Source organism: Ursus maritimus, unplaced genomic scaffold (genome assembly GCF_017311325.1).
Source record: "Ursus maritimus isolate PB19 unplaced genomic scaffold, ASM1731132v1 scaffold_6, whole genome shotgun sequence".
In the NCBI taxonomy this organism is placed as follows: Eukaryota; Metazoa; Chordata; class Mammalia; order Carnivora; family Ursidae; genus Ursus; species Ursus maritimus.
In genome coordinates, this window is record NW_024426774.1 from 28,836,168 (window position 1) to 28,862,376 (window position 26,209).

Genomic DNA, 26,209 nt, shown 5'->3' on the forward strand with positions numbered 1-26,209 from the left:
AGTTCCGGGGAGCGTGGCCGGTGGGGTCTCTTCTGGGCCTCGCCCGGTACCCCGAGATGCCCAAGGGGCCATGATAAACAGACGGTGGCTAAGCGCCGGCTCGGGAGCCCGGCCTTCCAGCTCAGCTCCCCCCTCCCTCTGCAGCAGTCTCCTCCCCTCTAAAACAGGGTCGTGGAGGTCCCCTAACTCCTGGGGTTGTTGTGACTTAACGTGGCGACGCGCTTGGTCAGCGCCTGACACCGAGCGCGCTCTCGGTGAGTGTTAATGGTTCTAGATTCTACCACGGGAATCCTGCAGAACCAGTGTCTCTCTTAGACACGGACGGTGTGGAGGAGGTGACTGAGCAAGTATGGCCACAGAAATAAGACCTCGTGTTCGAAGACGGCCGTGCCCTTTTCGGGGTGATTTTGTACACATTTCCCTCCGTGGCAGGCCGGTCAGGACACGTGTGTATGACCTCAGCTTTTTACAGGAGAAAACTTAAGGTCGGAGAAGGTCGGCGAGTCCCCCAAGGCCCCAGCTAGGGTTTGGTGGACACAGGATGGGCCTTCTCCTGCCTTTCATCCGCCTGTCACCTGGTCCCTCCTGGCCGCCAGGATGTAAATGTTCCCACAGACTGACGTGCCATTACTACCAAGTCCAAAAACACCAAGTCTCAGCTGTCCAAATATTTGTCAGCCCTCGGCATTTGGAGAAAAGCGTTTTGGTTCCCACTTGTCCCAAATATAAATGGCGCCAACAGAAGGATCTGCGCCCAGGACAGGAGTAAGGGCTAGGGGATCCTTGCTTCAGGGAACTGTCTCCCACCGGTGTCTGCCCAGCATTCTAATTCTCTGTAGGATTCGGGCGGACTGAGAGCCTCGCCTGGGGGAAAAAACCCAGATGCCACCAGCACTGCTTTTTGGTTTGGGGGGTTTTTTTTTAGGGAAAGGGCGTGTTTTTACCAGCAGGTGGCGATAGAGAAACAAGGCTAAAGAAGCAGAAGGTTTAAACCTATAAATCAGAAATTTGAACTGGGAAATCATCTTACCCAACCTGCGAATGTTATTCACAAAGAAATTAAGGTTTACAGAAGGTCTGTGACTTGTTGAAGGTCATACACTTGGTTAATGGCTGAGCCAAATTAAAGTCCGCTCTCACCATTAAATCAGAATGTGCACACACACAGACTGCCTTTCAAAATAGCCTGACATCTTCATCATTCCACGGGAAATACCACTTCTTTTGAGTGCGTTCATCATCGCAGCATGCAGCACAGCTGATGGGCTCACGAGGCCCTCAGCTTTCAGCTTTCCGAGCTGGGGAGGTGGGCAGAGAAGGAAGGGACAGAGGAAGAGAAGCAGCTATTTTTGGTGTCCTTCTGATGCTTCCTAACACATTTGTGCTGCCTCTGAGCCCCTCCTGGCCATGATTCCCCCACAGCCATCAGGGACTACAGGGTAGGAAACCCCCCCTTCCTGACCACCCCTTCCATTTTATCAGCACCAGTTTATAGTGGGGGCGTTAAAGATTTTACTGCAGATAGAAAGGCCAGGCGCCGATGTCCTGTCTCCCCTGGAGGCGCACAGTGAGAAGCGGAGACTGAGGAAATGAGGGGACTGCCTGACCTCTGAAGGGGCCATATTTGTTCTGTGTAGTTCTAAGGAAGAGAACATAAACAGATGGGTAAGTCAGATGTACCTAAAATTACTTTGGGCACATAGTGGGTGCTTCATAAGCGTGGATGGAGGGATGGATTAAGATTTCAGATTGATACAATGAAACATCTTCTAACAGTCTCAATGGTCGAAGAAGGAATGTACTGTCTTGGTTGGTATGTAATGAATTCCCTGTCTCTGGAGGTATTCAAGCACCAGCTATCCAATCACTTGGTAGGGATGTTCTAGAAGCATGCTGGGGCGGGGGGATTGGTTTGGATTGGATGAGTTTTTGGGTCCCCTCGAATCCCTATTTTCCGTGATTCTTGGCGCACAGTGAAAGAAAGGAAAAAGCAAAGATGTTTCTGTCTTTGGTTTTCAGAGCTTTCCTAGAGAAAACTCCTAAAGGTTTCAGGAGGCCTCATCCTAAACCCTGGTCCCACGTTCCCTTACTGAACTTGCTGCCATGACTGAAAAATGTTATCATCCTGGAAGTTCATTTGAGAGCCTCTGCTGGTTTCACCTAAATAACAAGTTTGCTTCTTTTTAATTTTGAAAATCAGGGGAAATGGACCTGTGGCAACCTGGATCGGTCCTTCTAGATGCAGGTAATTATCAGCCCGACCTCCTGGCGGTGCCTAGAGGGAGACACACAGGACAGAATTAGGAGAGTCTGACTCCCAGCGGTGGTGCGGAGACCACGCTGCCCGCAGGGTAACAAAAGGCAAATGAGAACCGTGAAGACTAGAACTACAACGGGAGTGAGTGAGTTCCTTGCCTCCACATGAGGCTTCGGTGCTCACCTCGGTGCTCACTCCATCTCGAAGCTCACCCTGACCTCCTGCTGTTTCCTCTTCCTCCTTTCAAAGGGGAATTCAGCTTTCCCTTCACGTGAACGAGTGCCGGTCACGGTTTACCGAATTAAGTGTTTGAAACTCCAGCAGCAAACCCAGCTCTCGGACTGAGGGCAGATTTTACTGGTAGGGAGAGACGAGGTGGAGGAGAGGATGCTGGCCTCTCGTTTCTTCCCCCCTCCCTCCAACATGGAGCCTTGGACAGTTTCCCTGAGAGGCTCCTGGCTGAGAAATGCCGTTAGACACCCAAAGCGAATTTTTAAAATGATGCGAGGAAGTGGGATGAGCAGACTGACCTTTCATGGAAAGATGAAATCATGTGCTTGACAAATTGGAAAAACTAACAAGCCTAGAGAAAGCTCACCACAGCCAAGAGCGAGCAGAGCCCCCAGCACCTTCCTCCCCTGCCAGAGCCTCTGGGAGGGCGCTCCCGGGCATCCCGAAAACAGGGAGACCAACCGACCAACTTCCGGTGCTGCCTGACAGACTCACTGGCCTTCCCGAGCCTGAAAAGATTCTTATTGATTGTCTTTAATCCCTTAAATGATACATGTGTCAACTTGGCTTCCATGTAAATGACTCCAGAGAAAACTCCCAAGACTGAAATTCCACACACACACACACTCTCTCTCTCTCTCTCAAAGCACAAAACCCTTTTGCAGCTTTACCTCTAATCTCAGGCTGTGGAGGGGAGGGGTTGCTTTCTGGACCCTCCTATTTGCATTCCTGGGATCTTAGATCCTCTCCTCAGTCTCTATCTGCCCCCCATTAGATTGTCCACTTGTCTCACCCATCTTTGTTCATTGACTCAATCACCAAATGTTGATCAAGGACCTACATGTGATCGGCTCGGTGAAGGTTGACATGACGAGCAAGACACATGCCTTGACCTTGAGATTTTCAGAATTTTACAGAGGGATAATTTATACTGGCCAAGTGCTTCCTGCTTGCAGATAAGGAAACTAAGGCTCAGATAGACTCAGTTAACAGGCAGTAGGGAACAGACCCAAGTCTTTTGACTTCAAACCCCCTGCGCACCCAGGAGAGTCCCATGTCTTTAGTAGGTGATCAGTAATTCATTCTTATCTCTGAAGGCAGGGGTGGTGTGGAGAAGAGCACAGTGAGCCTTAAGCCAAGCCTCCCCCCCAACCCAAGCTGGGTGTGAATATCCATTATGTCCCCATCCCTGGGGTAAGGCCAGATGCTTCCTGTTCTTGTAAGTCACCAAAAGTTTTACTGCTCTTTCCAGGATTTGTTCCAAAAGAAGAATTAAGTACACAGTCTTTGGAGCCAGTATCCCAGGGCGATCCAAGTAAGTGAACTGACAACTAGAAACCCATAGTGGCGGTGACATCCGATCTGCTCCCCCTCTTTCCCCACTTACTCCTACCCAAACCCACTCCTCTCCCACCCTGGATCTGTTTATCTCCTCTCTTCTGTCACTTTGTTCTAAGGGGAAAGGGAAGCTCATGGAGGATTTAGACTGTCTGTGTGCACTAGGGGGAAAGGATCAGATTTTTTAAACATTACCATGGCAACAGGGTGGGATCTAAAGGGGAGACAAAGGGGTGGGTGGTTAAGGAGGAGACCGGCTTGCCAGCAGGGTCAGTGGCCCCGTAGACAGGATGGCAGACAGAGCTCTGAGCTGGAGGTGGAAATGGGGAGAAATAGGCAGATTCAGAAGACAGAGAAGGAAGAATCTAGGAGGTGGAGGTGGAGGTGTGAGAGAGGAAACCGACGAAGATGATTTGAGCAACTGCGATAATGGGCACTGCCATGACGGCCACTGTGGTGGGGAGGTGGGGGCCGGGAGATCGTTTCTGTCTGCCATCTTCCATTAAGACATTTCTACCCAGATCTGACTTGAGAAGGAGCAGCCCACCTAGGGATGCAGACTTGGAAGATGATGAGCTAGGATTCAAAACCAAAGTTATGAAAACAGGAAAGGTGACCTAAGGAAACCAGAGGGCTTACCCCTGAAGCACTCCAGCACTAACTAGGTGGAGGAGAAGCCACCTGAAGATACCAGGAAGGAAGGGTCAGGGGAAAAGAGGAAAATCAAGAGACAGTTGAGTGTTGTTGCAGGCCAAGGAGACCACCGGCAGATACCCTCAGACAGTCCTTGCAAGTCCGCCACCCGTGGGCTGGGAGTCCCCACCCAGCTGTGTATGAGAATCACCTGAAGAAATTTTTTAAAAACTCAGGATGCCCAATTCCTGCTCATCCCTACTGAATCACCCTCACCCTCGATCTTGCTACTCAGGGTACGGGCTGACTACATCAGCATCCCCTGGGGGCTTGTTAGAAATGCAAAATCTCATGCTCTACCTCAGACCTACTGAATCAACTGATTTCTTTGCACCTCAAACCTTGAGAAGCACAGCCCAGAGTGATTCCTGGGCATCTTTCTTTGCTGAAGCTGCATAAGTGACTCTGATATATATCCAGGGTTAAGAAACACTGTCTTAATGCATTGGACAACACAAAGCATGAATCTATAAAATCATATCATGTCGGAGAAAACCAAAGCAATTAAGAAAATTGGTAGATTGATTCCGGTAGACACACTATCTTACCTTTTCTTCCTTGTCCTCCAACCTCTGTCCTCTGTGACAGTAATAAATCGCTCACGCTGAACATTTAGTGACTCAATTCCATCCTGTAGTATTGATGTCCTCTTCCTATCGGCATGTTTTCCTCTCAATACGAGGAGGCCACTAGGTCTCTGTGAGCACATGCGCAGAGCTGAAACCGTGATCATTAAAGCATCCTGGGAAATGGAGAGCCCAGGTGATTCCAATGTCAGCCATCAGGGTAGTGAGTAAAGAGAGCCCAGCAAATAGAGAGCATCTATCCCAACTTCTTAAAACCTAGCTATGAAATGAACGCTTGAATCCTGAGCACGGTTCAAGATGTAAGAAATAAGAAAAAATTGTCTATGAAGAAGCAAAACAGAGACTCAAAATCCATGGATTTATTTATTTAAAAAGAAAATCACCTTTGGGCCTTATTCTAATTAACATTTTTTTTTAAGTTTTCATTTTAAAAGGCATATTAATCTGCTGACAGCTGGAAGAAAAACCCCTGTCCAGGAGTGTTTCCCAAACTTTCATGTGCACACAGATTACCTGGAGATCTTGTTAGAATGGGAATCTGATTCTGTAGGTCTGGGTGGAGCCTGGGTGTGTCCTCGTTTCTAGCAAACCACAGGTGCAGTGAGAGGGGAGCCCTGAAGAACACCACTGCCACCTGCTGGCAACAATTCTCATTGCCAGCTCGGACAGGCAAGAAAGGGTTTGCCCTGTGTGGGGTACAACATCACAAGCCTCAGAACAGTTCTGCTTCTCTTCTGCTTTTTCCCAGCCTTCTGCGGTATCTTTAAGCCTCACTTCTTGCTTTTATTTGATTCTTCCAATCTTCATCTCAAGGATCATGCTTTGGCATAGACAGTTTTGGGGCCACAAAGGACAGGGGAAGCCAAGGGAACAGGAAGAGTTGGCAGGCACTGAATGTCCAGGCAGACAGGAAATAAAAGTTTGCAAGATCCGCTAAAGAGCCAAGGCACTAATTCCAGATGGAGCAGAGTCAGCCAGGCCCAGAGAGGTCCCTGTCATTGCCTACTTCTCTGGCTTTCATTGCCATGCGTCAGTGCAAGATGAAGAAGCACATTCTCAGATATAACTTTTTTCCTTAATCTGTCAATTCTGTAATAATCACTGTTTAATAAATATCTCTCATCGATTCTGCTTAACACTAGGTCAACTCATGTCCATTTCTTGCTCTCATTTAATATATACATATATCCCTCCCTGCCTCCCGATCTCCTCCTGGGGAATGGGAAGACCCCGGTTGCATGGAAGAAATGCAAGATACATTGGAGAGAAGAAAAGCCTGAGTGTGGCCTCATGGGCGATCGTGCAGCAGCCCAGAGAGATCCAGGCTTGTCCAGGCAGCTGCACGCCCAAACGCCAAGGACAGCACTGGCCCGCGTGTCCTCGTGGATACTCCAGCCCAGAAATTTCTAACTTTACTGTCCCTCTCTCTTTTTTCCCCCCATGGAAATCTGTTTTGAAATATTTTCGTCTCCCAAATCACAGTTGTTCAATGATTCATTCCCCACTTTTTTTTTTTTTTACTAATCAAAGGGATATATACCTCCCAATAAGAATTTCTGATCAGTATTGAATAATCAGTTTTATCATACTAAGATGATATAATTTCAGTTGAGAGCAAAGAGGACACTAACTATCAGCTTATGTGGCTTTCCACCAACTTCTACAGCGTTGGAAGGTTGAGAAGAGCTTTTAGCCCCCCCCCCCATACCCTTCGTGTGTGCACAGAGGTCCAGAGATTCTAAGCAGAGTAACTGTCCTTGTCTTTATCACAACTAAAAGAAAGGAAAAAGTTCAGAGACTGCCCAAGTACTGAGATGTGTAGATAAATGTGGGTAATTCTGTGGCTGCTTCACCTGGGGAAGTGAAGAAGACTGGTATCCATTTCTCATTCTACCATTCCTGCCCTCTCCTCAGCAGGGGCCTTGCAGATTTTTTCATACCTTTATAAAAACCCAACACATAATTCTACAAAATTAAGATGAGGGTAGGAGACCGCAGGCTCCTGACACTCAGTCTCAGTGATTCTACATCTGGGGGCCTGCACTGATGTGGTCTGAGCGGAGGAAACCATCCTTGGGGCTTTCCCACACTTGACCGGGAGGCCATTGCTTCTGCAGGCTCTAAGTGTGGCAGGTACAGAGAATCCTAAAGCAGTTATAGAAATAAGTACTAGCCTAGGTGTCCAGGACCTGGGTGCCCAGTGAAAATCTGTTACAAATTTAAATAAGTGAATATACCCTGCATCTTGCCACTACTTTTTCCTTTCTTTGCATTGGATTCACAGGGGGCTGTGGTGGAGAAAGAGAGGAGAGACTGCCCGGGTTAATGCAATGAGAGATCATCAGAATAACAGAGACCTCTTTCATTCCTCAGATTGCAAAGTTGACTTGTCGTTTTTAATTGACGGGAGCTCGAGCATTGGCAAACGCCGATTCCGAATCCAAAAGCAGTTCCTGGCTGATGTTGCCCAAACTCTTGACATTGGCCCTGGCGGTCCACTGATGGGCGTTGTTCAGTATGGGTAAGTGCCGTTCTTAATCCAGAAACCAAGTGATGTTGCATGCTGAATTTTGTGCCACAAATAATACCAACGCATCCTACAGCACAAATTCATCCTCTGCCCTAATACAAATGTAAATGAAAGAAGTGGAAGCAATTCAGTGCCATTTAAGAAATCTGACTCTTCCAGAAGGGAAGGACGGTTTAATGAACACTTGGAAGTAAATGGCATTTGCACTCATGATTGGTAGAGAGCATATTTATTTGAGAGTGAGGGGAGCTGGATTCAGGTTTTAGCTCAGCCAGTAACAAGCGGCCTTGGGCCAGGGCTTCGCCTCTCTGTCCTCAATTTCCTTTTCTGTAGACCAAGGCGGACTGCACCCTGTGCTCTGTCCACCTATAGGTAAGAGGCCTAGAAAAGACGGTGCTGTAGGTTGATCTTCCTCTTCTCTCCATATGGCCTTAGGCCTCTGTGCTGGTCCTGGAAAAGGTCACCAGGTAATGGGGAAGACTGGGCGGGGAGGGGAGCGGCCTCTATCAGTCAGCTGAGCACCAGGTGACTGTCCCCCATCCATTCTATTATTCTAGTTGGGGTAGAAACTGAGCGTTCATACTGACATCCAAGCTCAACCTTTTCTCTTATTTGGGGTAATAAGTCAATCTTATTTCATAATACTAGGTTTCTCCCTAAAGCAGATATACAGATGTTGACAGATAATAAGCAAACAGTCGAAAGAGCAAACAAGCACAGATCTCAAACAATAGATGGCACTTTGGCCAGGAACCATAAAGGGCAGGATAATGGTCTCACTTTCCACAAAGACCCTTGGACACAATACAGACCCCTCCTTCCCCACAGCTTAACCTTAGCAATGGAAACTAACATAGACCTTGATGCCTCTAGCTGAGAAGCTGCAGCCCCAGCTTATTGCCTCCCGCCCTCCCAAAAAGTAAAAACATTTATACCTGACAACAATCAGAGGGTGTCCAGATCCTTCGAAATTTCCCAAGGATCTCCAGGAGCAGTCTTTTAACCAAGGTTGTTCTATCAAAGGCCCTGCCTAGAATATTTATTTTTGAACTGTCAAAAGAAATAATCAAAACCCCTTTATTTTCGTAAGAATGTATAACATGTGTATTTTTAGCATTAAATCCCAATAACACGCATAGTACTATCTCCTGTTCCCATGAAGAGAAATTAGTAGATGAGTTACCTGCTTCTTGTATATAGTCAGGGTCAAATAGATGAAAATAACCAATTGCTACAAATATCAACTCTCGATGTCAAAGGATCTATCTTGAGGACTTCAACTTGAAGTAGAAAAAGATTTTTTTTGGTCATTGTTTTCTTGTTTTCAAAATGTCAACCTGCTTTCATTCCTGCATTACTTTTTAAAGATAGCGAACAGAGAGCAGGCTTCTCTGGGGAGGAAATGCAAGCATTTTAGTACCAGATGTCCCTGGTCAATTTTATTGGGGGGTTCAAAGCTCGGTGTGTCATCTTGCATTAAAAATAGCTGCTTTAAAAGCTATGTATACCAAGGTTTATAGTAGAATATGAAAATAAAATAATAAATATGTCAAGGAAAAGAAAAATGGCAGGAGAATTGTGTGTGCCAGTGAGAAAGCAGACGAACGAGCCAATGTAGCAAGGAAGGAAAATGAATTCACTAAAGGCTCCTTCCCCTCCCCCCCCAGAAGACCATTTCCCCCCACATTCTCCTAATGTGATCACCGTTTGCAGGAGAGAGTTACTTCCATGCTTACCAATTTCACTTTCTAAAAATGCTTGCTATTCATCTTTTTTGCGTCCTGGGTCCTTCTTAATCTGGAGCACTTCAGAGGAATGGGGTCTGTTTTCCTTCACTTTATGCTCATAGAAGCTAATCAACCCTCGGCACCCTCCTTAAGCCACAGGGTGCGGCGCAAAGCACAATGAACCGGTGACAGTCTATCTGGCCTGAGCTCTGCTGTGTGACCTGAAGCGGGTCCTTTAACCTCTCTGTGGGAGCGCTGCCCTCTGTCAAGTACTGGGGGCGGACGGGATGATTTATGAGGGCTCTGCCAGCCCTGACGTTCTGTGATTCAGTGACTGGCTCTGAACTCGGAAGACACCCGATAAATGAACGCTGGACTCACAGACTAGATGAGCCGCCTCTCCCTTCCTTCCAGCCTCCATTCCCGTTAGGTGGGGTGATTGGTAAGGACTTGATGTTTTGCGTGGAGGTGACGCATCCTTCAGTGGAATGTGGGGAATACAGTAAATTGGAGGGCGGTATAAGAAGGGTGTGATGAGACGCAAGGGGAAATCCGCGTGCCCAGCTGAAATTGCTTTTGATTTCAGCCTCCTGGCCTCCTCCCTGAGGGTCTCCCTCCAGTCCTCTCTTTACCAAATGGTCTTAGTGCATAGAGAGGGGCGGGAAAGGGGAGCAGGCAGGAGTCGATGCAGATGTGGGGCCTGTGTTTCTGGAAAAGGAAAAGCAGGAAGAGTCAATGCTTGGCCGATTGGGAGTCTGATTCTTCTCCTGGTGTTTGGGTTCTCACTGGATTCCAATGCCCACCTTGCCATCACTGGGATCAGCCCTGCTCTCTCAGAATCACAGAGCCTTGGGGCCATAGAAAGCTCCTGCTTCCACCTCCTCATGTTATAGAGAGGAAATGAGGCTCTAAAAGAAATGACCAGCCCATCAAGAATGAGCCCTCCAAGACGAGGCCAGTGCTGCCCTCAGAGAGGTTGAGTGACTTTCCCAAGAGCACACAGTGAAGTGCATGAATGCTGGAAAGAGGGCAAACATTAAATCTTGGGTTAATTCCTAAAATGTCAAACAGAATTGACTTCGAAGTGAAGATTTTGCTCATCTGACCCAAAAGCTTCTGATAATTGAGGCTTTCCATCACGCTGAAGACCGAGACGCTGTCCTTAGACAAAAAACCAACGAAGGACCAAGCCCTCGTCTGGCGCGTGAGTTCTAATAGAAAAGTACACAGCCAACAGGCTCGTGATCGCACTTAATACCGGTGGGGACACGGAAAGGCTAAGTGAGAGGACAGCCAGTGCAGGCAGCTGTGAGGTGAACTCCAGCCCGCAGAATGAATGAAGCCAAGCTGCTTGCGTTCTCACTGCAGCCTGGATCCGCAGGTGCTAAGTGCCCCCTGACCTTCAAGATGATTTTGTTTTAGTCTCCAGTTTCAGTATAAGTGGAATTGAATTGCACAAGTTCTTTTGAACTCTGTAATCAACCTTAGTATATCAACAGTTGGAAAACAGCTATAGAACAAAGAAAATGCTGTGTTTTCTTCATTTCAAAATGACATAGACTTTTCTTTTCTCATGGGTCTGTCACAGCTGCCCAGTGTTTTGGAAGGTGGCTCTGGGGTGGGCTGCACATCCTTCCTCATCTTACCCATCGGCCCCGGACTGCAGAGCTTCAGTCCTGCAGGCGGCTCCCCCCCTCCTTGCTGCCACCCCCTCCCAGAAGGAAGGATGCCCAGAGGCTCCCGTGGATCAGCGGAGCCACCGTGTGGGACAGAGTGGAGGATCAAGTCTCAGGACAGGCGTGGTAGGCAGAGAGTGGCCTCCAAACTTGTCCGCCTCCGAATCCCTAGAACCTGTGATTACATTGCCTTACATGGCAAAAGGGACTCTGTAGATGTGATGAAAGTTAAGGACCCTGAGATGGGGAGATTACCCTGGATTACCCAGTGTCCCAATCTAATCACATGAGACCTTAAAAGCAGAGAACCTTTCCCCGCTGTTATCAGTCAGAGGAACATCTGACTATGGAAGAATGTTCAGAGATAGACAACTGCTGGCTTTGAAGATGGAGGAAGGGAGCCATAAGCAAGGAATGCAAGCAGCCTCTAGAAGATGGAAAAGACAAGAAAGGGACCCCCTCACCTCCCCACCCCACCCCAGAGCCTCCAGAAGGGAACATTGCCCTTCCAGGGAGACCCTGTCAGACTTCTGACCTCCAGAATTATGACGTAATAAGTGTTTAAGCCACTAGGTTTATGGTCATTTGTTACAGCAGAAATAGGAAACTAATACATTCTGGCACATTCTCTTGAGTCTGCAGCAAAGAAGGCGTGGGCAGGGCTGGAGCATGAGACACAGCTCCATGGGACTCAGAGCAAGAAGGTCCTAACTTCACACTGGCATTACCTAGGGAACTTTAAAAAGGTTGATGCCCAGGTCCCATTCCAGACTTATTAAACCAGAATCTGGTTTAGTACCCAGGAGCTGATATTTTAGTCTATAATTCCAATCTGTTGCCAAGAGGGTAGGAGACAGCTCAGCTTCCCAGGAGTCGAGTGGCCACAATGTCCAGAGCCCAGACCCTTCCAGTGCCCGACCCGGTCTTCTTCTAGTGCCCTCCATTGCCTTTACAGAACTAACCGGATCCCAGAGCAGCTGCCTGGCATCGGCTCTCCAGGGCCTAATGGCACTTGTAACACTTGTAAAGACTGTACCTCCACCCTCCACTCTAAGAGACAGGCAGCTGAGCCCTTGAGCCACACTCCTCAGGGACACAGTCTCAAGGCCGAGCGAGCTATGAATAACATTTACCCAAAAATCCTATGCTTTTTCTATTCCTCACCACTGAGTTCTCCCGGAGGTACAAATAAAACAAGGACTGCTCTTGACTTCCACCACTTCCCCTCACCAGCTCCCCTTCCACCCTCATCGCACGTTGACTGGGCTTATCGCAGGGCTCCCCTGAGATCATTCTCCCTACATCCCCCGATCCCTAGATCATTGTGCTAGAGAAGCAGATGGCCACCTCGGTGCACATTAGAACTATTTGGGGAGCTTTTGAAAATCCCAATTCCCAGCCCAAACCTCAGCTCGATTAAATCAGAATTTCTGAGTGTGGGACCCAGGCATCATTAAGTTTTAGAGCTCCCAGGGGATTCTATTGTGCAAGCAGAGAGTGCAGGCACAGATATTCCCACAGGCCTGTGTGTCATCCGGTGAACCCTCTCCCGGCTCGGTGCCTCCTCCTCCTCCTTTTCTCAGCCTTTCTCATGCTTTCTCCAAACATCTTCTTACTTGTTCTCCTCCCTCCTCTTATCACTGGCAGCCCACTGCTGGTTTTCTCAATTCTTACAGCACCCCCAGGACATTACTTCTCAACGTGTGATCCATAGTGTGGCCTGAGAGGTGGTTAGAAGGGCAGAACCTCAGACCTCACTCTGGACCTAGAAAATTCGAATCGACATTTTAGCATGATCCCCAGGTGGTCGGGCCTGTGCCCGAGTTCAGGAAGTGCCGAACGCTGTGTCTGCTGCAGACAGCCCGTGTCTCGGTGCTTCCGAGCCCTGTGACGCAGGTGCAGAGCAGCGAGCCTAAGCGATGGTGTGTGCCAGAGTGACCCTCTGACCAGCACGTTGCATGTCTACATTGCCCCCCGCAGGAAGAGGTATACAGATTCTCTACTTTTTGGCGGGTGCATTGAATTCTTGTTATTAATTACAAAAACCATTCATCTAAAAACAAAATTTGATTATAAGACCCTGTTTCCCATCTCTGGTCCTAGGAAATGCAGGACGAGTGTCCTTTCAAAAGGGGCTAGTTGTACCAAGTCCCACTGGGGTGGCCAGAGCTGTTCAGTCCCCTGAGAGGATGGGGGCAAACTCATTTTTGTTCTGAGCCAGGCGATGCACTAGAGGAATAAGTCTGCCACCCAGCCTGCCACTCCCAGCATGAGCTTGGGCAAGCAGGGCCACCCCAGCACGTCCTCCCGATTCCACAGGCATGGTTCATCTCAGTGACTACGCCCATGAATCATCACATTTTAGCATTAAGAAACTGAGAAGATTCAATATGGTCGGGTGATTTTATTGTAACCTCAAGGCGGTGCCCTGTGGGAGGAGAGAGTTTTGAGAAGTTGGTGCTGTAGGAGATCTGATCAGTTAACACACCACTGCAGGCATAAGAGCTTGTGTGAGAGGCTCACGCAGTGTGACTGCAGCTACTGTGGGCTAACGCAGGAGCCTGTGGGGCTTTAGCTGAAGGGGCCTCAGAAGTCTTCCAGACTCCAGAGCTTCCCAAACTTTCCTGAGGATAGGAGTCACCTGGATCCCTTGTTTAAAGCAAACAACAACAAAAATTCCCACCTCCAGTGTAGACCTACCAAACAGAGCTGCTGCCAGGACAAGATCTGGTTCCTCGGGCTTGAACAGGTGCCTCAGGCGAGTTTACCATCAGGGAAGCCTGGGCACACTGACATCCGTCCTGGTGTTCAGCCCCCAGGTGTCAAGCCTTCCTTAGGATCACCGGGGCCCCCTTCTGACAGGCATTCTTCTTACTTCTTAAACACTCACAGGGTAATCATTTCCTGTTGCATAAATTATTCCTTTCCATGCACAAATTCTCGCTCCCTATCATCTCTCATCATTAGCTTCTCTTCCAAGCAGTACAATTTGTTATTTTCTCCTTGAGCTATACGCCTTCGTTTATTTTCTTCTCTTATTTGCAAAGGAAATCTTTGATACCGCTGAGAAAAAAAGAAGTTTTCCTCTAATGAGATCTTGTAATAAAACTACAAATTAAAAGTTTGCTTAGATAGAAATAGAGCTGAACTTTTTAACTGGTCTCTGTCTCTGAGAAGTAACCTGGCCAGGGTGGCAGGCCACCAGCCCCTATGTCCTGAAAAAGGTACATACGTCCATGTGTTCTGGTACAAGGAGCTGCTACAGTTTGCAGATTAAAGACGTGGCATTCATTCCTATGATTTAACTACATTTCAGTTTAACAAAGACTGATTGAGTGCTTACCATGCACTAAGCTCTATGTCATTTGCAGGGGATACTAATGTAAAATTCTTCTAAGTGGTTTGATTACATTTGTCTGTAAGTCCCTTGATGGATGATGGCTCAGTAGCTTTGCCCCTAATAATAATTTTAGCAACCGGAGAGTTTCAGAGGTCCTCTGATCCAAACTTTCAGTCCATTAAAAATAAATCAACAAATGTGATAGAGATTGTGTTCTTCAGGACTTCACCATCTAGTAAGGGAGGCAATATTTTTAAAAGAAATAACAGTAAATAAAATTAAAAGCATCTATTCATTGGGTATGTGAATAGCTCAGCTGTCTGCCTCTGGAGATGGATTCATCCACCTCTATGATGTAATAAAGGAAGAGAAGGATCAGTGTGAAGCTGAGAAGCAGCGTTCAACTCCAGTAAGGCTGATCCAAGAAAAGAGAGGACACTTGAGCTTTCTTCATTTATTTGTTCCACAAATTAACGATTTAATCCCCTGTATGCTAAGCACTAGGGACAGGAAACACTAGGACACAGAGCCTGTTCTCAAATAGGGAACGGTAGACCTTCATGCCTTGTGGCTTCCATATTTGCAAGCAAATTCTCATGGTACTTCTACAACCGTCTCTAAACTAGCATGGCATACGGGTGGGATCTGAGCTGCTTGACACACGGTCCTGGCCAACGTCAAGCAAGGCAGTGCTCTGCCTTCCTGTTTCAGCTGCCATACTGTTAACAAGCCTCTTTGTCGCAATCTATTTAGTGCCGCATTTTTCATATTTTTGTGCTTTTCTTCGGTGATTTCACTATTTTAAATGGCCCGCAAGTACAGTGCTGAAATATTCTCTAGTGTTCTAAGCACAAGAAGGCTACAAGGTACTTATGGAGAAACAACAACTGCTCCATAAGTTTCCTTCAGGCATGAGTTCAATGTCAATGAACCAATGATTTGGTACTTTCAGAAAAGGAGAGAGGAAAATCACTGATTTGTATGTGATTCTGCTCTGGGAAGTGCTAAATTAATAACTAGAATGCCTGATGAGGCTACGGAAAAGTAGTTGAACTTATGAATTCATGAAGTGACAACTGATGTGGAAAAACAAACCAAAACACCAGAAAACGGGCGCCTGGGTGGCACAGCGGTTAAGCGTCTGCCTTCAGCTCAGGGCGTGATCCCGGCGTTCTGGGATCGAGCCCCACGTCAGGCTCCTCCACTATGAGCCTGCTTCTTCCTCTCCCACTCCCCCTGCTTGTGTTCCCTCTCTCGCTGGCTGTCTCTATCTCTGTTGAATAAATAAATAAATAAATAATCTTTAAAAAAAAAAAAAAAACACCAGAAAACATAGTGGACAGCATTGTGAGGATAAGAGCCGAAGAAATTTATAGTAACATTACCCAGGGTCAGAAAGCTGTTAAACCCTTCTCAGCTGGTATTCTATTAAACAGAAATATTGCATGTGATTAATTAGTTTTAAGAAATATACATTAAATGAGGTGTCTTCAACAGAAATGTACATAAAACAAGTTTATATATCGATCTACTGATGAAAATGTTGTGACTGGAGGCCCACAGGAACCTAAGCCAGTATTTCCCCTAGGAGCAATGGCTCGGTGTTTGCTAATTTGATGTTTGCAGCAACTTTATAGAATGAAACTACTGCAAATAAGGAGACTTGGCTGTATACGTAGTATGGGAAAGAGACAGGTAATCGATTGCTCTGCAAAGTGATCGATATTAAGACAGCCTCCTGAGCAGCATTCTGGGGAATGCCACGGATGTGGCTAAGTGACTAAGTTCTACATTTAAATATATTTTTTCTGGAAAAACTTTTGAAAGAAAATGTTATATTTTTGCTTTTTAAGTTATTTGTGTATGAGCAACACTTTCTAATTAGCTATGATTTCTTCACAATCATCAGACATACTCAGGAAATCTTGCAAGGGAGAACACCTAGCCCGCAAATCATTTTCAAATGTATTCAAGCTTTATGAGTTTAAAATTTTACAATTAATGAAGTGGATATTGTGTTATGTTTGGTAGACAAGTACATACTTACTATTGATAATATCAATCTTGCAATTTTTCATTTTGTAGCCAATAATATTTTGTTTTGGCTCGACTCATATTTTATTTTTTAGGCCCTGAGAAAGTTCATATTCCTTGGTCACCAAGGGAAGATCAAGGCTTTGGGAACTCTGAAGCTTATGTAGTTCGAGGGTCCTTTTAAGAAAAAGAGCACAAAATTACAAATACAAAATTAGGCCCCTTGGAGGAGGAATTATTAGCTCCCAGGTTAATTGGCCTCTGATCAGCATGATGGCCTTTTGAATAAAAGGTCCCCTGTAGAGGCCATTCCGGGAAGACCAGGTAGGAAGTTACTGCCAGAGTTCAAGAAAGTAAAGATCAAAGTCCAAATGCGAGGCTGGAAAGAATGCAAGAGAGACGAGATATTTAAGAGGTTGGTCTGACAGGACACGGCATTTGATGAAGAAGGTGTCAGAAGGTATCCAGAATATATTCTGTTGGGATGACAGTGAGTCAGAAGAGGGACTAGAGAAGGGAATATGGGTGGTTGGATGGAGCGGATCTGGAAGATCTATGACGTCAGTATTGGAAATACCAAACCTGAGGTGGTTGTGGGCCACTTCCAGGCACCACCCAGTTCATTCCAGATGGAGATGGATGGGAGTCATTTTATGTCTATCTGGGGTTCAAGAGAGAGGACCGGCCAGTGTGCACGGGACAGCTGTTGGCACGTGAATGGTCTCTGAAGCTCAGGAGACTGAAGTTGATGAGCCATCCCAAGGAAGTACATATATTGAAGAGGGAGCCGTGAGGGAGATACCCACAGGGCGACGCCAGCATTTAGAGGTAGAGATGCACAGAAGAAGAAGAAATGAGTGGTTCTTCAATACTGTTCACTGAGAGCCTGCGCGTGCTATGGAGTGTGTAAGGTGCTGTGGGTTAGAGAAGCAGAGTCACGTGTGGAGACTGTCAGCTGGGCAGGGGGAGGTGACAGGGAGCTGGAGCTGGAGGGTGGGCACATTTAGGTTTTCCAGGTGAAGGGACTGATGAGCAAGGACACAAAGCTAGAAAACCAGGAAACAGTGAGCAGCTCATTCTGCCTAGAATATAGGCTATCCCGGGGTGGGGGGTGGGTAGAGATAGAGATGGAGACAGACAACACCATATGAACGTGATGGGTTGGAATTAAATTATGGATGGGCTTTTGAAAGCCAAAATATGAAGTTTAACAGTTAAAAAAAATCTGATGATTTTTGAGCAGAGGAAGAGGCTTTTTAGCAGATACGCATACGGTGGGCTTTGCAGAGACCAAATAGAGACTCTTACAATAGAAACAGCGAGAAGTAGGGTGCCTGAACTCAGAGGGTTGCTGCAGACGTACTGAGGAGGGATAAAAGAAAGTGACCGTGGACAGAGGGACTTACAGGACTTGACTGACAGGACTCACAGGCCCGATGATGAGCTAATAAAGATGGAGCCCAGGTTTTGAGCCTTGATGGCTAAGGGACAAGTTCAGCTTTCGCAGATACTGATCTGTAAAGAATACACACCCAAAAGCCCTTGAGCGATAGAGCTCTTTTCTGTGTGATTCCTCTTCCCTGTGACCTGCACGGGGTTGTTCCTGTGGCCACACTTCCCGAGGCTTCCAGCCGCACACAGGTGGAGAGTAAGATCGGGCTTGGCTAACACGCCCACGTTTCCCCGTTCTGCAGTTGGCTTTGTCATCGTTGTTGTTTTTGTTTAATCCTTGGTTTTCATCTGGTGGCATTTCACCTGGTTAGGTTTGGCCCCAACACCCATCTCCCTGAGCTTCTTTTAAACTTCCCTTGCCTTCCCGAAGGGAGCCGGTCCTCCCAGTTTCCCATCCCCTCTCACAGAGATAAGCATGCCTGCTGGGCATTTCACTTTGGTTTTGTCTAAGAACCAGCCCATGTCCCTCATCTTTACTAATAAAGTGGAGGACAGAGGGTCACACTTGCAGCCTCCAGGAGTTCTCCTCTGACAGAGATCACCAGGAGATAGCTAGAAAAGTTGGAAAATAGGGATGGAGCCGGGGAGGCAAGTGAGGGCAGAGGCAGAGGATGTCTCCTCTCAGTTCTAGGGAACTGGCTTCCTGGTGATCACACTGCCAGGTCCCCCAAAGGACTTGCTAAGAATCCACTGTAAGTCCCCTTGGAATTAATTCCCACCTAAACTGCCAAAAGCTGCTTCTCCCAAGACCTATTCCTGGTGTTTGTGGAAAGGCTGCTTTTGAAAGTCTTTCCTCTCAAAAAAAAAAAAAAAAAGTTCGGGGGCACCTGGGTGGCTCAGTCAGTGAAGCAGCCAACTCTCAATCTCAGCTCAGATCTTGGTCTCAGGGTCTTGAGTTCAAGCCCCACAGTGGGCTCCACACTAGGTGTGGAGTCTACTTTTTAAAAAAAAAAAAGGCTTTTCCCTCCCCTTGAAGGCTCAGTCACCTACAGGTATGACCTGCTACATAATTTGCAGAGCCCTATTTTCAAAAATTAAGGATTTCAAGATGGCAGCATGGAGCAGGGAACCAAGTGCCAGCTCTTCTGGAGTGCGGGGTCCCGTTGGACCTTGGGGGTCACACTCACTTGAAGCCTTGCCCATGGCTGAGTGTCAGTGCTTTGTGAGATGTGCTTTTACTATGCATCCCCACTTCATCAAGGGCCTGACGGAGCCCCCTGCCTCCTGGCCCTCTTCCCACCTGGTCATGAAACACGTCCACACCCTTGCTCAGCTGCTTCCATGCCTATCTGCCCAGCTTACCTGCAGGGACTCCTCTCTAGAGAAGGATTCTCATTCTGTTTCTCTACTTAATTTACTCCACTTCTCCCCAGCTGACCTTTTGGTTAACAGATGTCAACCTTCTGGGTAAGATTTGAATATTCTCACCCAGTCACAGGAACCATAAAATGAAAATATGAAGGGATGTCTTCTCCTAGATACCACAGTTAAGATGTAATTCCAGTGTAGGGGTAACCTGGGGAGTGGCTATCGGCTGGGATTTTCTCCCTGGAGAGGAGGGTCTGGGGCAGCCTGGGGACACGGTGACATTTGCAAAATCCCACTTGACAATTGTCCTGTTTTTTTTAGCAATATGAATGTTGTGATCTTTCCTTTTACCTAGATGAGGAAACTGAAGCCCAGAGAAGTTAAGTGACCTCCCAAGGTCACACAGCAAGGAAGCAGCACAATCAAAACTAGAACCCTGAGTCCTGGAACAGACCATTTTCTCTACACACACTGAGGAGGACCCCAGCCCTCCCAGCTTACCATTCCTTCTGTCCATAATGGGGATTTTATAAAACACAGCTTCAGGCTTTGAAGTTGCTTCCTTTCTATTTGTATATAAAAGAATCGACTCTGATTTCTGCTTTCCTCCAAAGATAGTAACTTTCCAGCTAATTTTTATTTCTCATTCTCACTCTTCAGAGACAACCCTGCTGCCCAATTTAGCCTCAGGACTCACATGAATTCCCGGGATCTGAAGACTGCCATAGACAAAATCACCCAGAGAGGAGGGCTTTCAAACGCAGGTATGCAATCCGAATTCAGATCATTCTATTTTGCTTCCATGGTTCTCCCTTTGTGTAATTGTCTCCTAACATCCTATATAGGCGGAGGGAAAAAAAGAATAATCTATCAAGAAATGACTCATAATATCTGTATTTTTTCTAAAGTATCATCATGAATTTAGGGGCAAGAATCATTACCACACATATTCTGGAGAGTTCCAGCATGCCTGGTTCTTCAGGTTGGCAACTTTCTTTGGGACAAGCAGGACTGCTATTATAACTGTTTCCTGATTGGCTGACAAATCATCAACTATTTAACATTAAATGTTATAACCAATTCCATTCAGAAAGCTCCACAGTGCTCCCTGGGGATCTTCTTCCAGTGAGCTCCTGTTATAGTGATGACTGTACAGAGAGGGACAGGAGATTTGTTTCAAGCTGAGTCTCCTCATATGTCTGAGCCTTGGTCAAGGCTAGGAGGTGGAGTGGCAGGTTTACCAGAAGTCCAAGTCTAGCCCTCAGTGGGGCAGGTCCAGAAACCATTTTATCAGTTCATCGGGAGCTCACTGGGCATTGGGAAACAGTTTCACACTAACCAAGTTCAAAAGCTGCCAGTGAGTCTATGCCAATATACCAGTTTATAAATGGTGGTCTGGCTTTGGGGACGCTGGGAGGGCTGTCTACTTCTCAGGGAACCTCTTTGTATCATCAACATCCAAAGAAATGGAGAAGTGAGCCACGGTGGCTTGCCATGGAGCGCACACAGAACCGTCTCTGAAGGAACATCTTTGAAGTCACTGAAAATCTGATTATTTCCCTCCCCACCACAGTGTACATCTCTGTAGACCAGTATAGTAGTACCTGGCAAATGAAGAGCCTTTGAAAAATGCTAATCAAACATTGGCCAAGTCACTGTTATCCGGGACCCCAAATCAATACCACCTCATTACAAACATGATAGAGTTGATTTCTGATTTGTTTCCTATTGAATACTTAGATCAATGACATTCCAGTAATGTGTCATGGAATAAAACTGAAACTTCGGAAGACACCCTATATTCTTGATGGGATTAGAGTGGTGACTTAATAAAATCATATACCTTTTTCAGGGGATAACATATTCTGTCTCTGCCCTGTACTGATCAGGGTTTGGGTTCAGAGAACAGGATTCATTTCAGCTAGTTTAAGCAGAAAGGGATTTATTCCTAGGTACTAAATGGTTTTGAGAATAATCAAAAGGCAGAAGGAAGGAGCTCGAGGCTGAACTTTGAGAGATGACTTCTCATAGCTTCCTGCAGAACCCAGACCTCCAAGGAGCTGCTGTCTCTTCTAAGATTAGGAAATCACATTCTCAATTCTGCCAGCATAGCCTCTTCGGGAATCTGACTCAGCCAGGAAGCCACCACAATCAAGAAGCTTCTGCTACAGCAGTCAGCCCCTGAACCAGGCCTTGCCTGCTCCATTCACACTCATTGGATGAGGCCAAGGATATTCTCTGTTTACAGGCATCTAATATTCAGCCAGAGGGGACTGCTGGGTGTCTTGGGCCTTCAAGGACATTATCCGTTGACTGTGAAGGCAGTTCTCAGCAGCTGTCTCCCCTTAGCAGCTGTGCTCTCTACAGCCAGATCATACGGGGTCTTCAAGACATTTCTCCAGCTCCAACACATGTAAATATTTGATCCTTTCATTTAACAGGTAAGATTACACTAGCCAGTGGAGCCAGGATCCTGGCCAAAACCAGAAAGCATTGAGTGTAATGACATTAATCCTAAAGTCTTAAGACTTTAGATTGATTTTATTTAGATTGAGGACCCCTTTGAGAATCTCCCGAAAGCTACCCTTCTACCTAAATACTTACATACACAAAATATTGTGTATAATTTCAGGGGATCTGTGGATACACCGCCCCCCCCCACCCCAATGTCCCACAAGAGCCCGGTTTAAGAGCCCTGCCTTATTATAGGCAATTATGCTAACTCTACAGTGACCTGGTCATCCCAGTTTACCCAGGAGCATATGGGGTTTCAGTACTTCAACTGGTGTAGAGGCCCAGGAAACTGGGACAGTTGGTTACCTTCCTCGACTGAAAAATTCCTGAGGTCCTAGACAATGTGAAACAAGTGCTTTGGAAAGTCACGTTGAGCGGCTCTGTTACACCTCCCAACTGTGGCTTTCAGCTGAAATGGAAATCTGGAGTGACCTGCCTGGGTCCACACAGCCAGGGCTGGAACACAGTCCCTCCGTTCTCAGTGAGTACTGCGCTTCACTGGCCAGCCGGACCCGTGCCCCTCACGTGGGACTGGACAGAAGACACCACTGCCCCTGGAATACAGACTTCCACACCCCGCAGCTCCTGGAGCACCCAGCTGGCCAACTCCCAGCTGCAGGAGGCCAAGAAACTCCTGTCCCTCCAGGCCAACCCTTCCTACCCCACGCTCCCAGAAAGAACTTTGTGCACTTCCAGCATCCAGGCAAAGAAGGGACCCTCTTATTCTCATGGAAGTCTTTCTCATCTGTGTGCTGGTCCCTAAGACCTTTTTATTTAATAATAGAGAATTAGAAGTGAAAGGCTTGAAGTGAAAATAGGGTAGGGAAACTGATAGTGGTGTTGGTTATACAACATTTTAAATGTGCGTAAGACTATTGAACTATACACCTCAAAATAGTTAATGTGGTTATAAAAAAAAGGAAAAAAGAGAAACAAACACACAAAGGGAGGGCACAAGAGGGTTTTTCTGGCCCTCTGGAAGCCACTGGGATCTTGCCTGTATTTCCTACCCATGTGATCACAGTCACTCCAAGTACAGGTTCTCTGTTTCTTCCAGGTCGGGCCATCTCCTACGTGACCAAGAACTTCTTTTCCAAAGCTAATGGGAACAGAGGCGGTGCTCCCAACGTGGCCGTGGTGATTGTGGATGGCTGGCCCACGGACAAGGTGGAGGAGGCTTCGAGGTTGGCAAGAGAGTCAGGAATCAACATTTTCTTCATCACCGTCGAAGGTGCCACTGAAAATGAGAAGCAGTACGTGACAGAGCCCAACTTCTCGAATAAGGTAGGGAACTGCCCCAGGGACCCGCCCAACGTCAGCATCCCCGGCACTCTGCACAGCTGTGACGGCCATTGAGACTGTTCTCATGACTTCAAACTGGCATAGAGCTTACTTCTAGGCAGGGAAGCCTCCAGTGAGGGGCTAGTAAGTCTGGAACCTGGAATTACCATCTCAGAGCAAGACCCCACACTGACCTGATGAACTGAGGCCAGCAACAGCACCTCGGGAAAGCGGTGTCCCTGAGGTCCCAGATAGAGGCTCCCCAGGCTCCCCCCACAGCTCCAGGGGACCTCCACCAGGCAGCCCAGCAGGGCTTCACATGAGCATGCACACAGGCACACATATACTTGCTTTCCCACGTGTGCACGCACACACACACACGAACACACACACTCACACGCTGCAAATTAAACAACCTGATGGACAAGAAAAGGCTTTGGATCAGGTCAGGGAGATGGCTTTCACGCCCTGCTCCTGGGTTCTGTGGAGAGAGCTAGCAGCAGATAGGGGCAGGACAGATGGGGACCCAGGCCCCTATACCCACCCTAGCAGAGCTGCTTGCCTTTTGTATGTGTTACACAGTGGGACTCCATATAAACCTGCCTCCCAAGAAAAGGCCCAAGCTTGGAGAAGAAAGGAAGGGAGGGAGGAAGAGAAGAAAGGGAATGCTTGTCCTGACTTGTCCTTGAGGCCCTTCCAGCTTTAACGGTCTGTGTTTCCAGATCTGATAGGGCTCAACCTCCAGCACCATACCAAGCTGCAGACCACTTGATCATCCTTGAAATTCTCATCTCCCTTGACTTCCAGGACACAGTGTGGCTCTTATCTCATTTGCTCTCTCCTCTTTCCCATCTTGTACCCTAAAGGTAGACTTCCCCGGACTCAGTTCTTGGCCCTCTCCTCCTCTCTCACTGGGCTTTTTTTCCCCTGGAGTCCCTCCCAGGCCACAGCTCCCAACCTCACTCATCACCAGCAGACACCCTCATCCTGTCCCCATCCCTGGTCCCTCCTGAGCTCTGTAGCCATCTGTTGCAGCCTATTGGCTTTTCTCCACACGATGTCCCAAAGAACTAAATCTGACACGTAAAAAGCTAAGTGCATCATCTTTCCCACCAAATTCGTTCCTCCACTAGACCTCACACGAGGGGCCACACAGCTGTCCCAGAGGTCCAGAGTCATCCCAGGATGCCTCGTCAGCTCCCAATGCCACCTCCCTAGGTCAGGCTAGCACTCTACCTCTGGTCTGTCTCCCTCTCAGGGCTCCCCAGTTCGGTGTAGGTGTCATAGTGAAGCCCACTCATGTTTATGATGAGCTCTTCCAGTCCTATGGGGGTCCCTGCTCCAAACCCTTTATTGTCCCCCATTACTCTTGAGGTCTTCTGAGGCGTGTCCTGACCCACCTCAGCAGTCCACCTGCTGTCTCCTGCCCAGCCCAGCACCACCGCCCTCTCCCCCCGTGACCTCAGCCAATGCCTGGTGGGACTCCATCCACTGTGTCCATTGGCTACAACTCAGCTCAGCCGGGTCACTCATCTCAAACACCACCTAGGACATGGAAAGATTTTTAAACCCTAAAGGTTTTTGCAAACCAATTAAAAATATTTCCTAGGACATTTTAAAGTCACTTCTTGTTTTAAAATAAATTGTCGATTCTACAACTTCATGGGTAGTCACGAGGTCTGTTACTCTCCCTGTGACCCCTGGAGAGACAGAGGCAAGGAGAAAATACTTCACTTTAGGAACATTAGCCTGGTCTCTTCCAGGAGCACACAGGCCAGGTTGCTCCATGTTTATTTGCAGCTGCCTTAAGTTTTTTCTGGAACAAACTTGGGCACAACTCAATAAATATTCATTTGTCTGGAGGCAGGGTTGTCTGGAGGACAGAGCTTGGATTTTGAAGGCAGAGAGATTTGTGTTCCAGTCTTGGGGACTCAGGGATGTCCCTTCACAGCTGGCCCTCAGTTTGTCCCTTCATGAAGGGGCGTTATATCCACCTTGTAGGGTTAGGGTGGGGGTTTATGAGAGGATCTCTCCAAGAACATCTAGTGTGACTCCTGATGTATGGTGGGACCCTTCGTTGCTGGGCGCAGGACTGCTCTGGAAACATTCCTGTAGCTATTTCTCACGCATCTTGTTTCCCCAATCAGAACAAAAGCTTTCTTTAATCCTCTCATATGTTGGTGCCCACCAGTGCCAATCTTATGGCCGGCTGCCAGTACAAATGAACCGAGGGGCCCATAGAGGCATACATACGAAGCTGAAATCAGTGATTCACCTCGCTCTCTAAGGATTTGCTTCACCGATGGCTCTTCCCTAAAGCAGAGACCCCAGATGAGGGAGCAGGAGTGAGTCCAGGGGTGACCCCAGTGAGCACCTGACCGGGTGGACTGAGGTAGAAAAAGAGCTGTAGGAAGACGAGTGCAGAACACAAAAGTCTGTCTGCTTCTTTCTTCACTTGCCCTGGGGTCGGGGTGATGGTGACCGCCTGAAGAATTCGGCCTCCGAGCTGGCAAGTACCCCTCCCCTCTGTCTTCCAGGCTGTGTGCAGAACGAACGGCTTCTACTCGCTCAACGTGCAGAGCTGGTTCAGCCTCCGCAAGACCGTGCAGCCGCTGCTGAAGCGCGTCTGTGACACTGACCGCCTGGCCTGCAGCAAGACCTGCTGGAACTCAGCCGACATCGGCTTCGTCATCGACGGCTCCAGCAGCGTGGGCACCGGCAACTTCCGCACGGTTCTCCAGTTCGTGGCCAACATCAGCAAGGAGTTTGAGATTTCGGAAACAGACACGCGAGTCGGGGCGGTGCAGTACACCTACGAGCAGCGGCTGGAGTTTGGATTTGACGATTACCACACCAAGTCCGACATCCTCAATGCCATCAAAAGGGTGGGCTACTGGAGTGGTGGGACCAGCACAGGGGCTGCCATCAACTATGCCCTGGAACAGCTCTTCAAGAAGTCCAAGCCCAACAAGAGGAAGTTAATGATCCTCATCACGGATGGGAGGTCCTATGATGACGTCCGAATACCAGCCATGGTTGCCCATCACAAGGGTAAGCCGGTCTTGCCGAACATCTCTGGGGCGTGGTGGGCCAGCGGGACAGGGAAGGGGCTGTCTTTTTAGGCGCTGGTTTTGTCTACCACTTAATAAAATGCTCAAAACCATGGGGGAACGTATTAGGGGTGTTGTTAAACACGACCAGCCTCTCTGAGTAGCGAAGAAGGATAAAGGCAGGAAGCCCC

At 47.7% G+C, this 26,209-nt stretch overlaps 1 protein-coding gene across 3 annotated transcripts in view; it reads left to right on the forward strand.

Moving 5' to 3' along the window:
• The window catches only part of VIT (vitrin), a 101,602-nt gene that overhangs the window by 68,344 nt on the left and 7,049 nt on the right, over positions 1–26,209 (forward strand). For all 3 annotated transcript variants that reach the window (XM_008700236.2, XM_008700235.2, XM_008700237.2), the window contains 6 exons: positions 2,201–2,245; positions 3,741–3,803; positions 7,480–7,627; positions 19,834–19,937; positions 22,745–22,971; positions 25,506–26,019. In XM_008700236.2, coding sequence (XP_008698458.2) covers positions 2,201–2,245; positions 3,741–3,803; positions 7,480–7,627; positions 19,834–19,937; positions 22,745–22,971; positions 25,506–26,019 — 1,101 coding nt within the window. The remainder of the gene's footprint in view (positions 1–2,200; positions 2,246–3,740; positions 3,804–7,479; positions 7,628–19,833; positions 19,938–22,744; positions 22,972–25,505; positions 26,020–26,209) is intronic.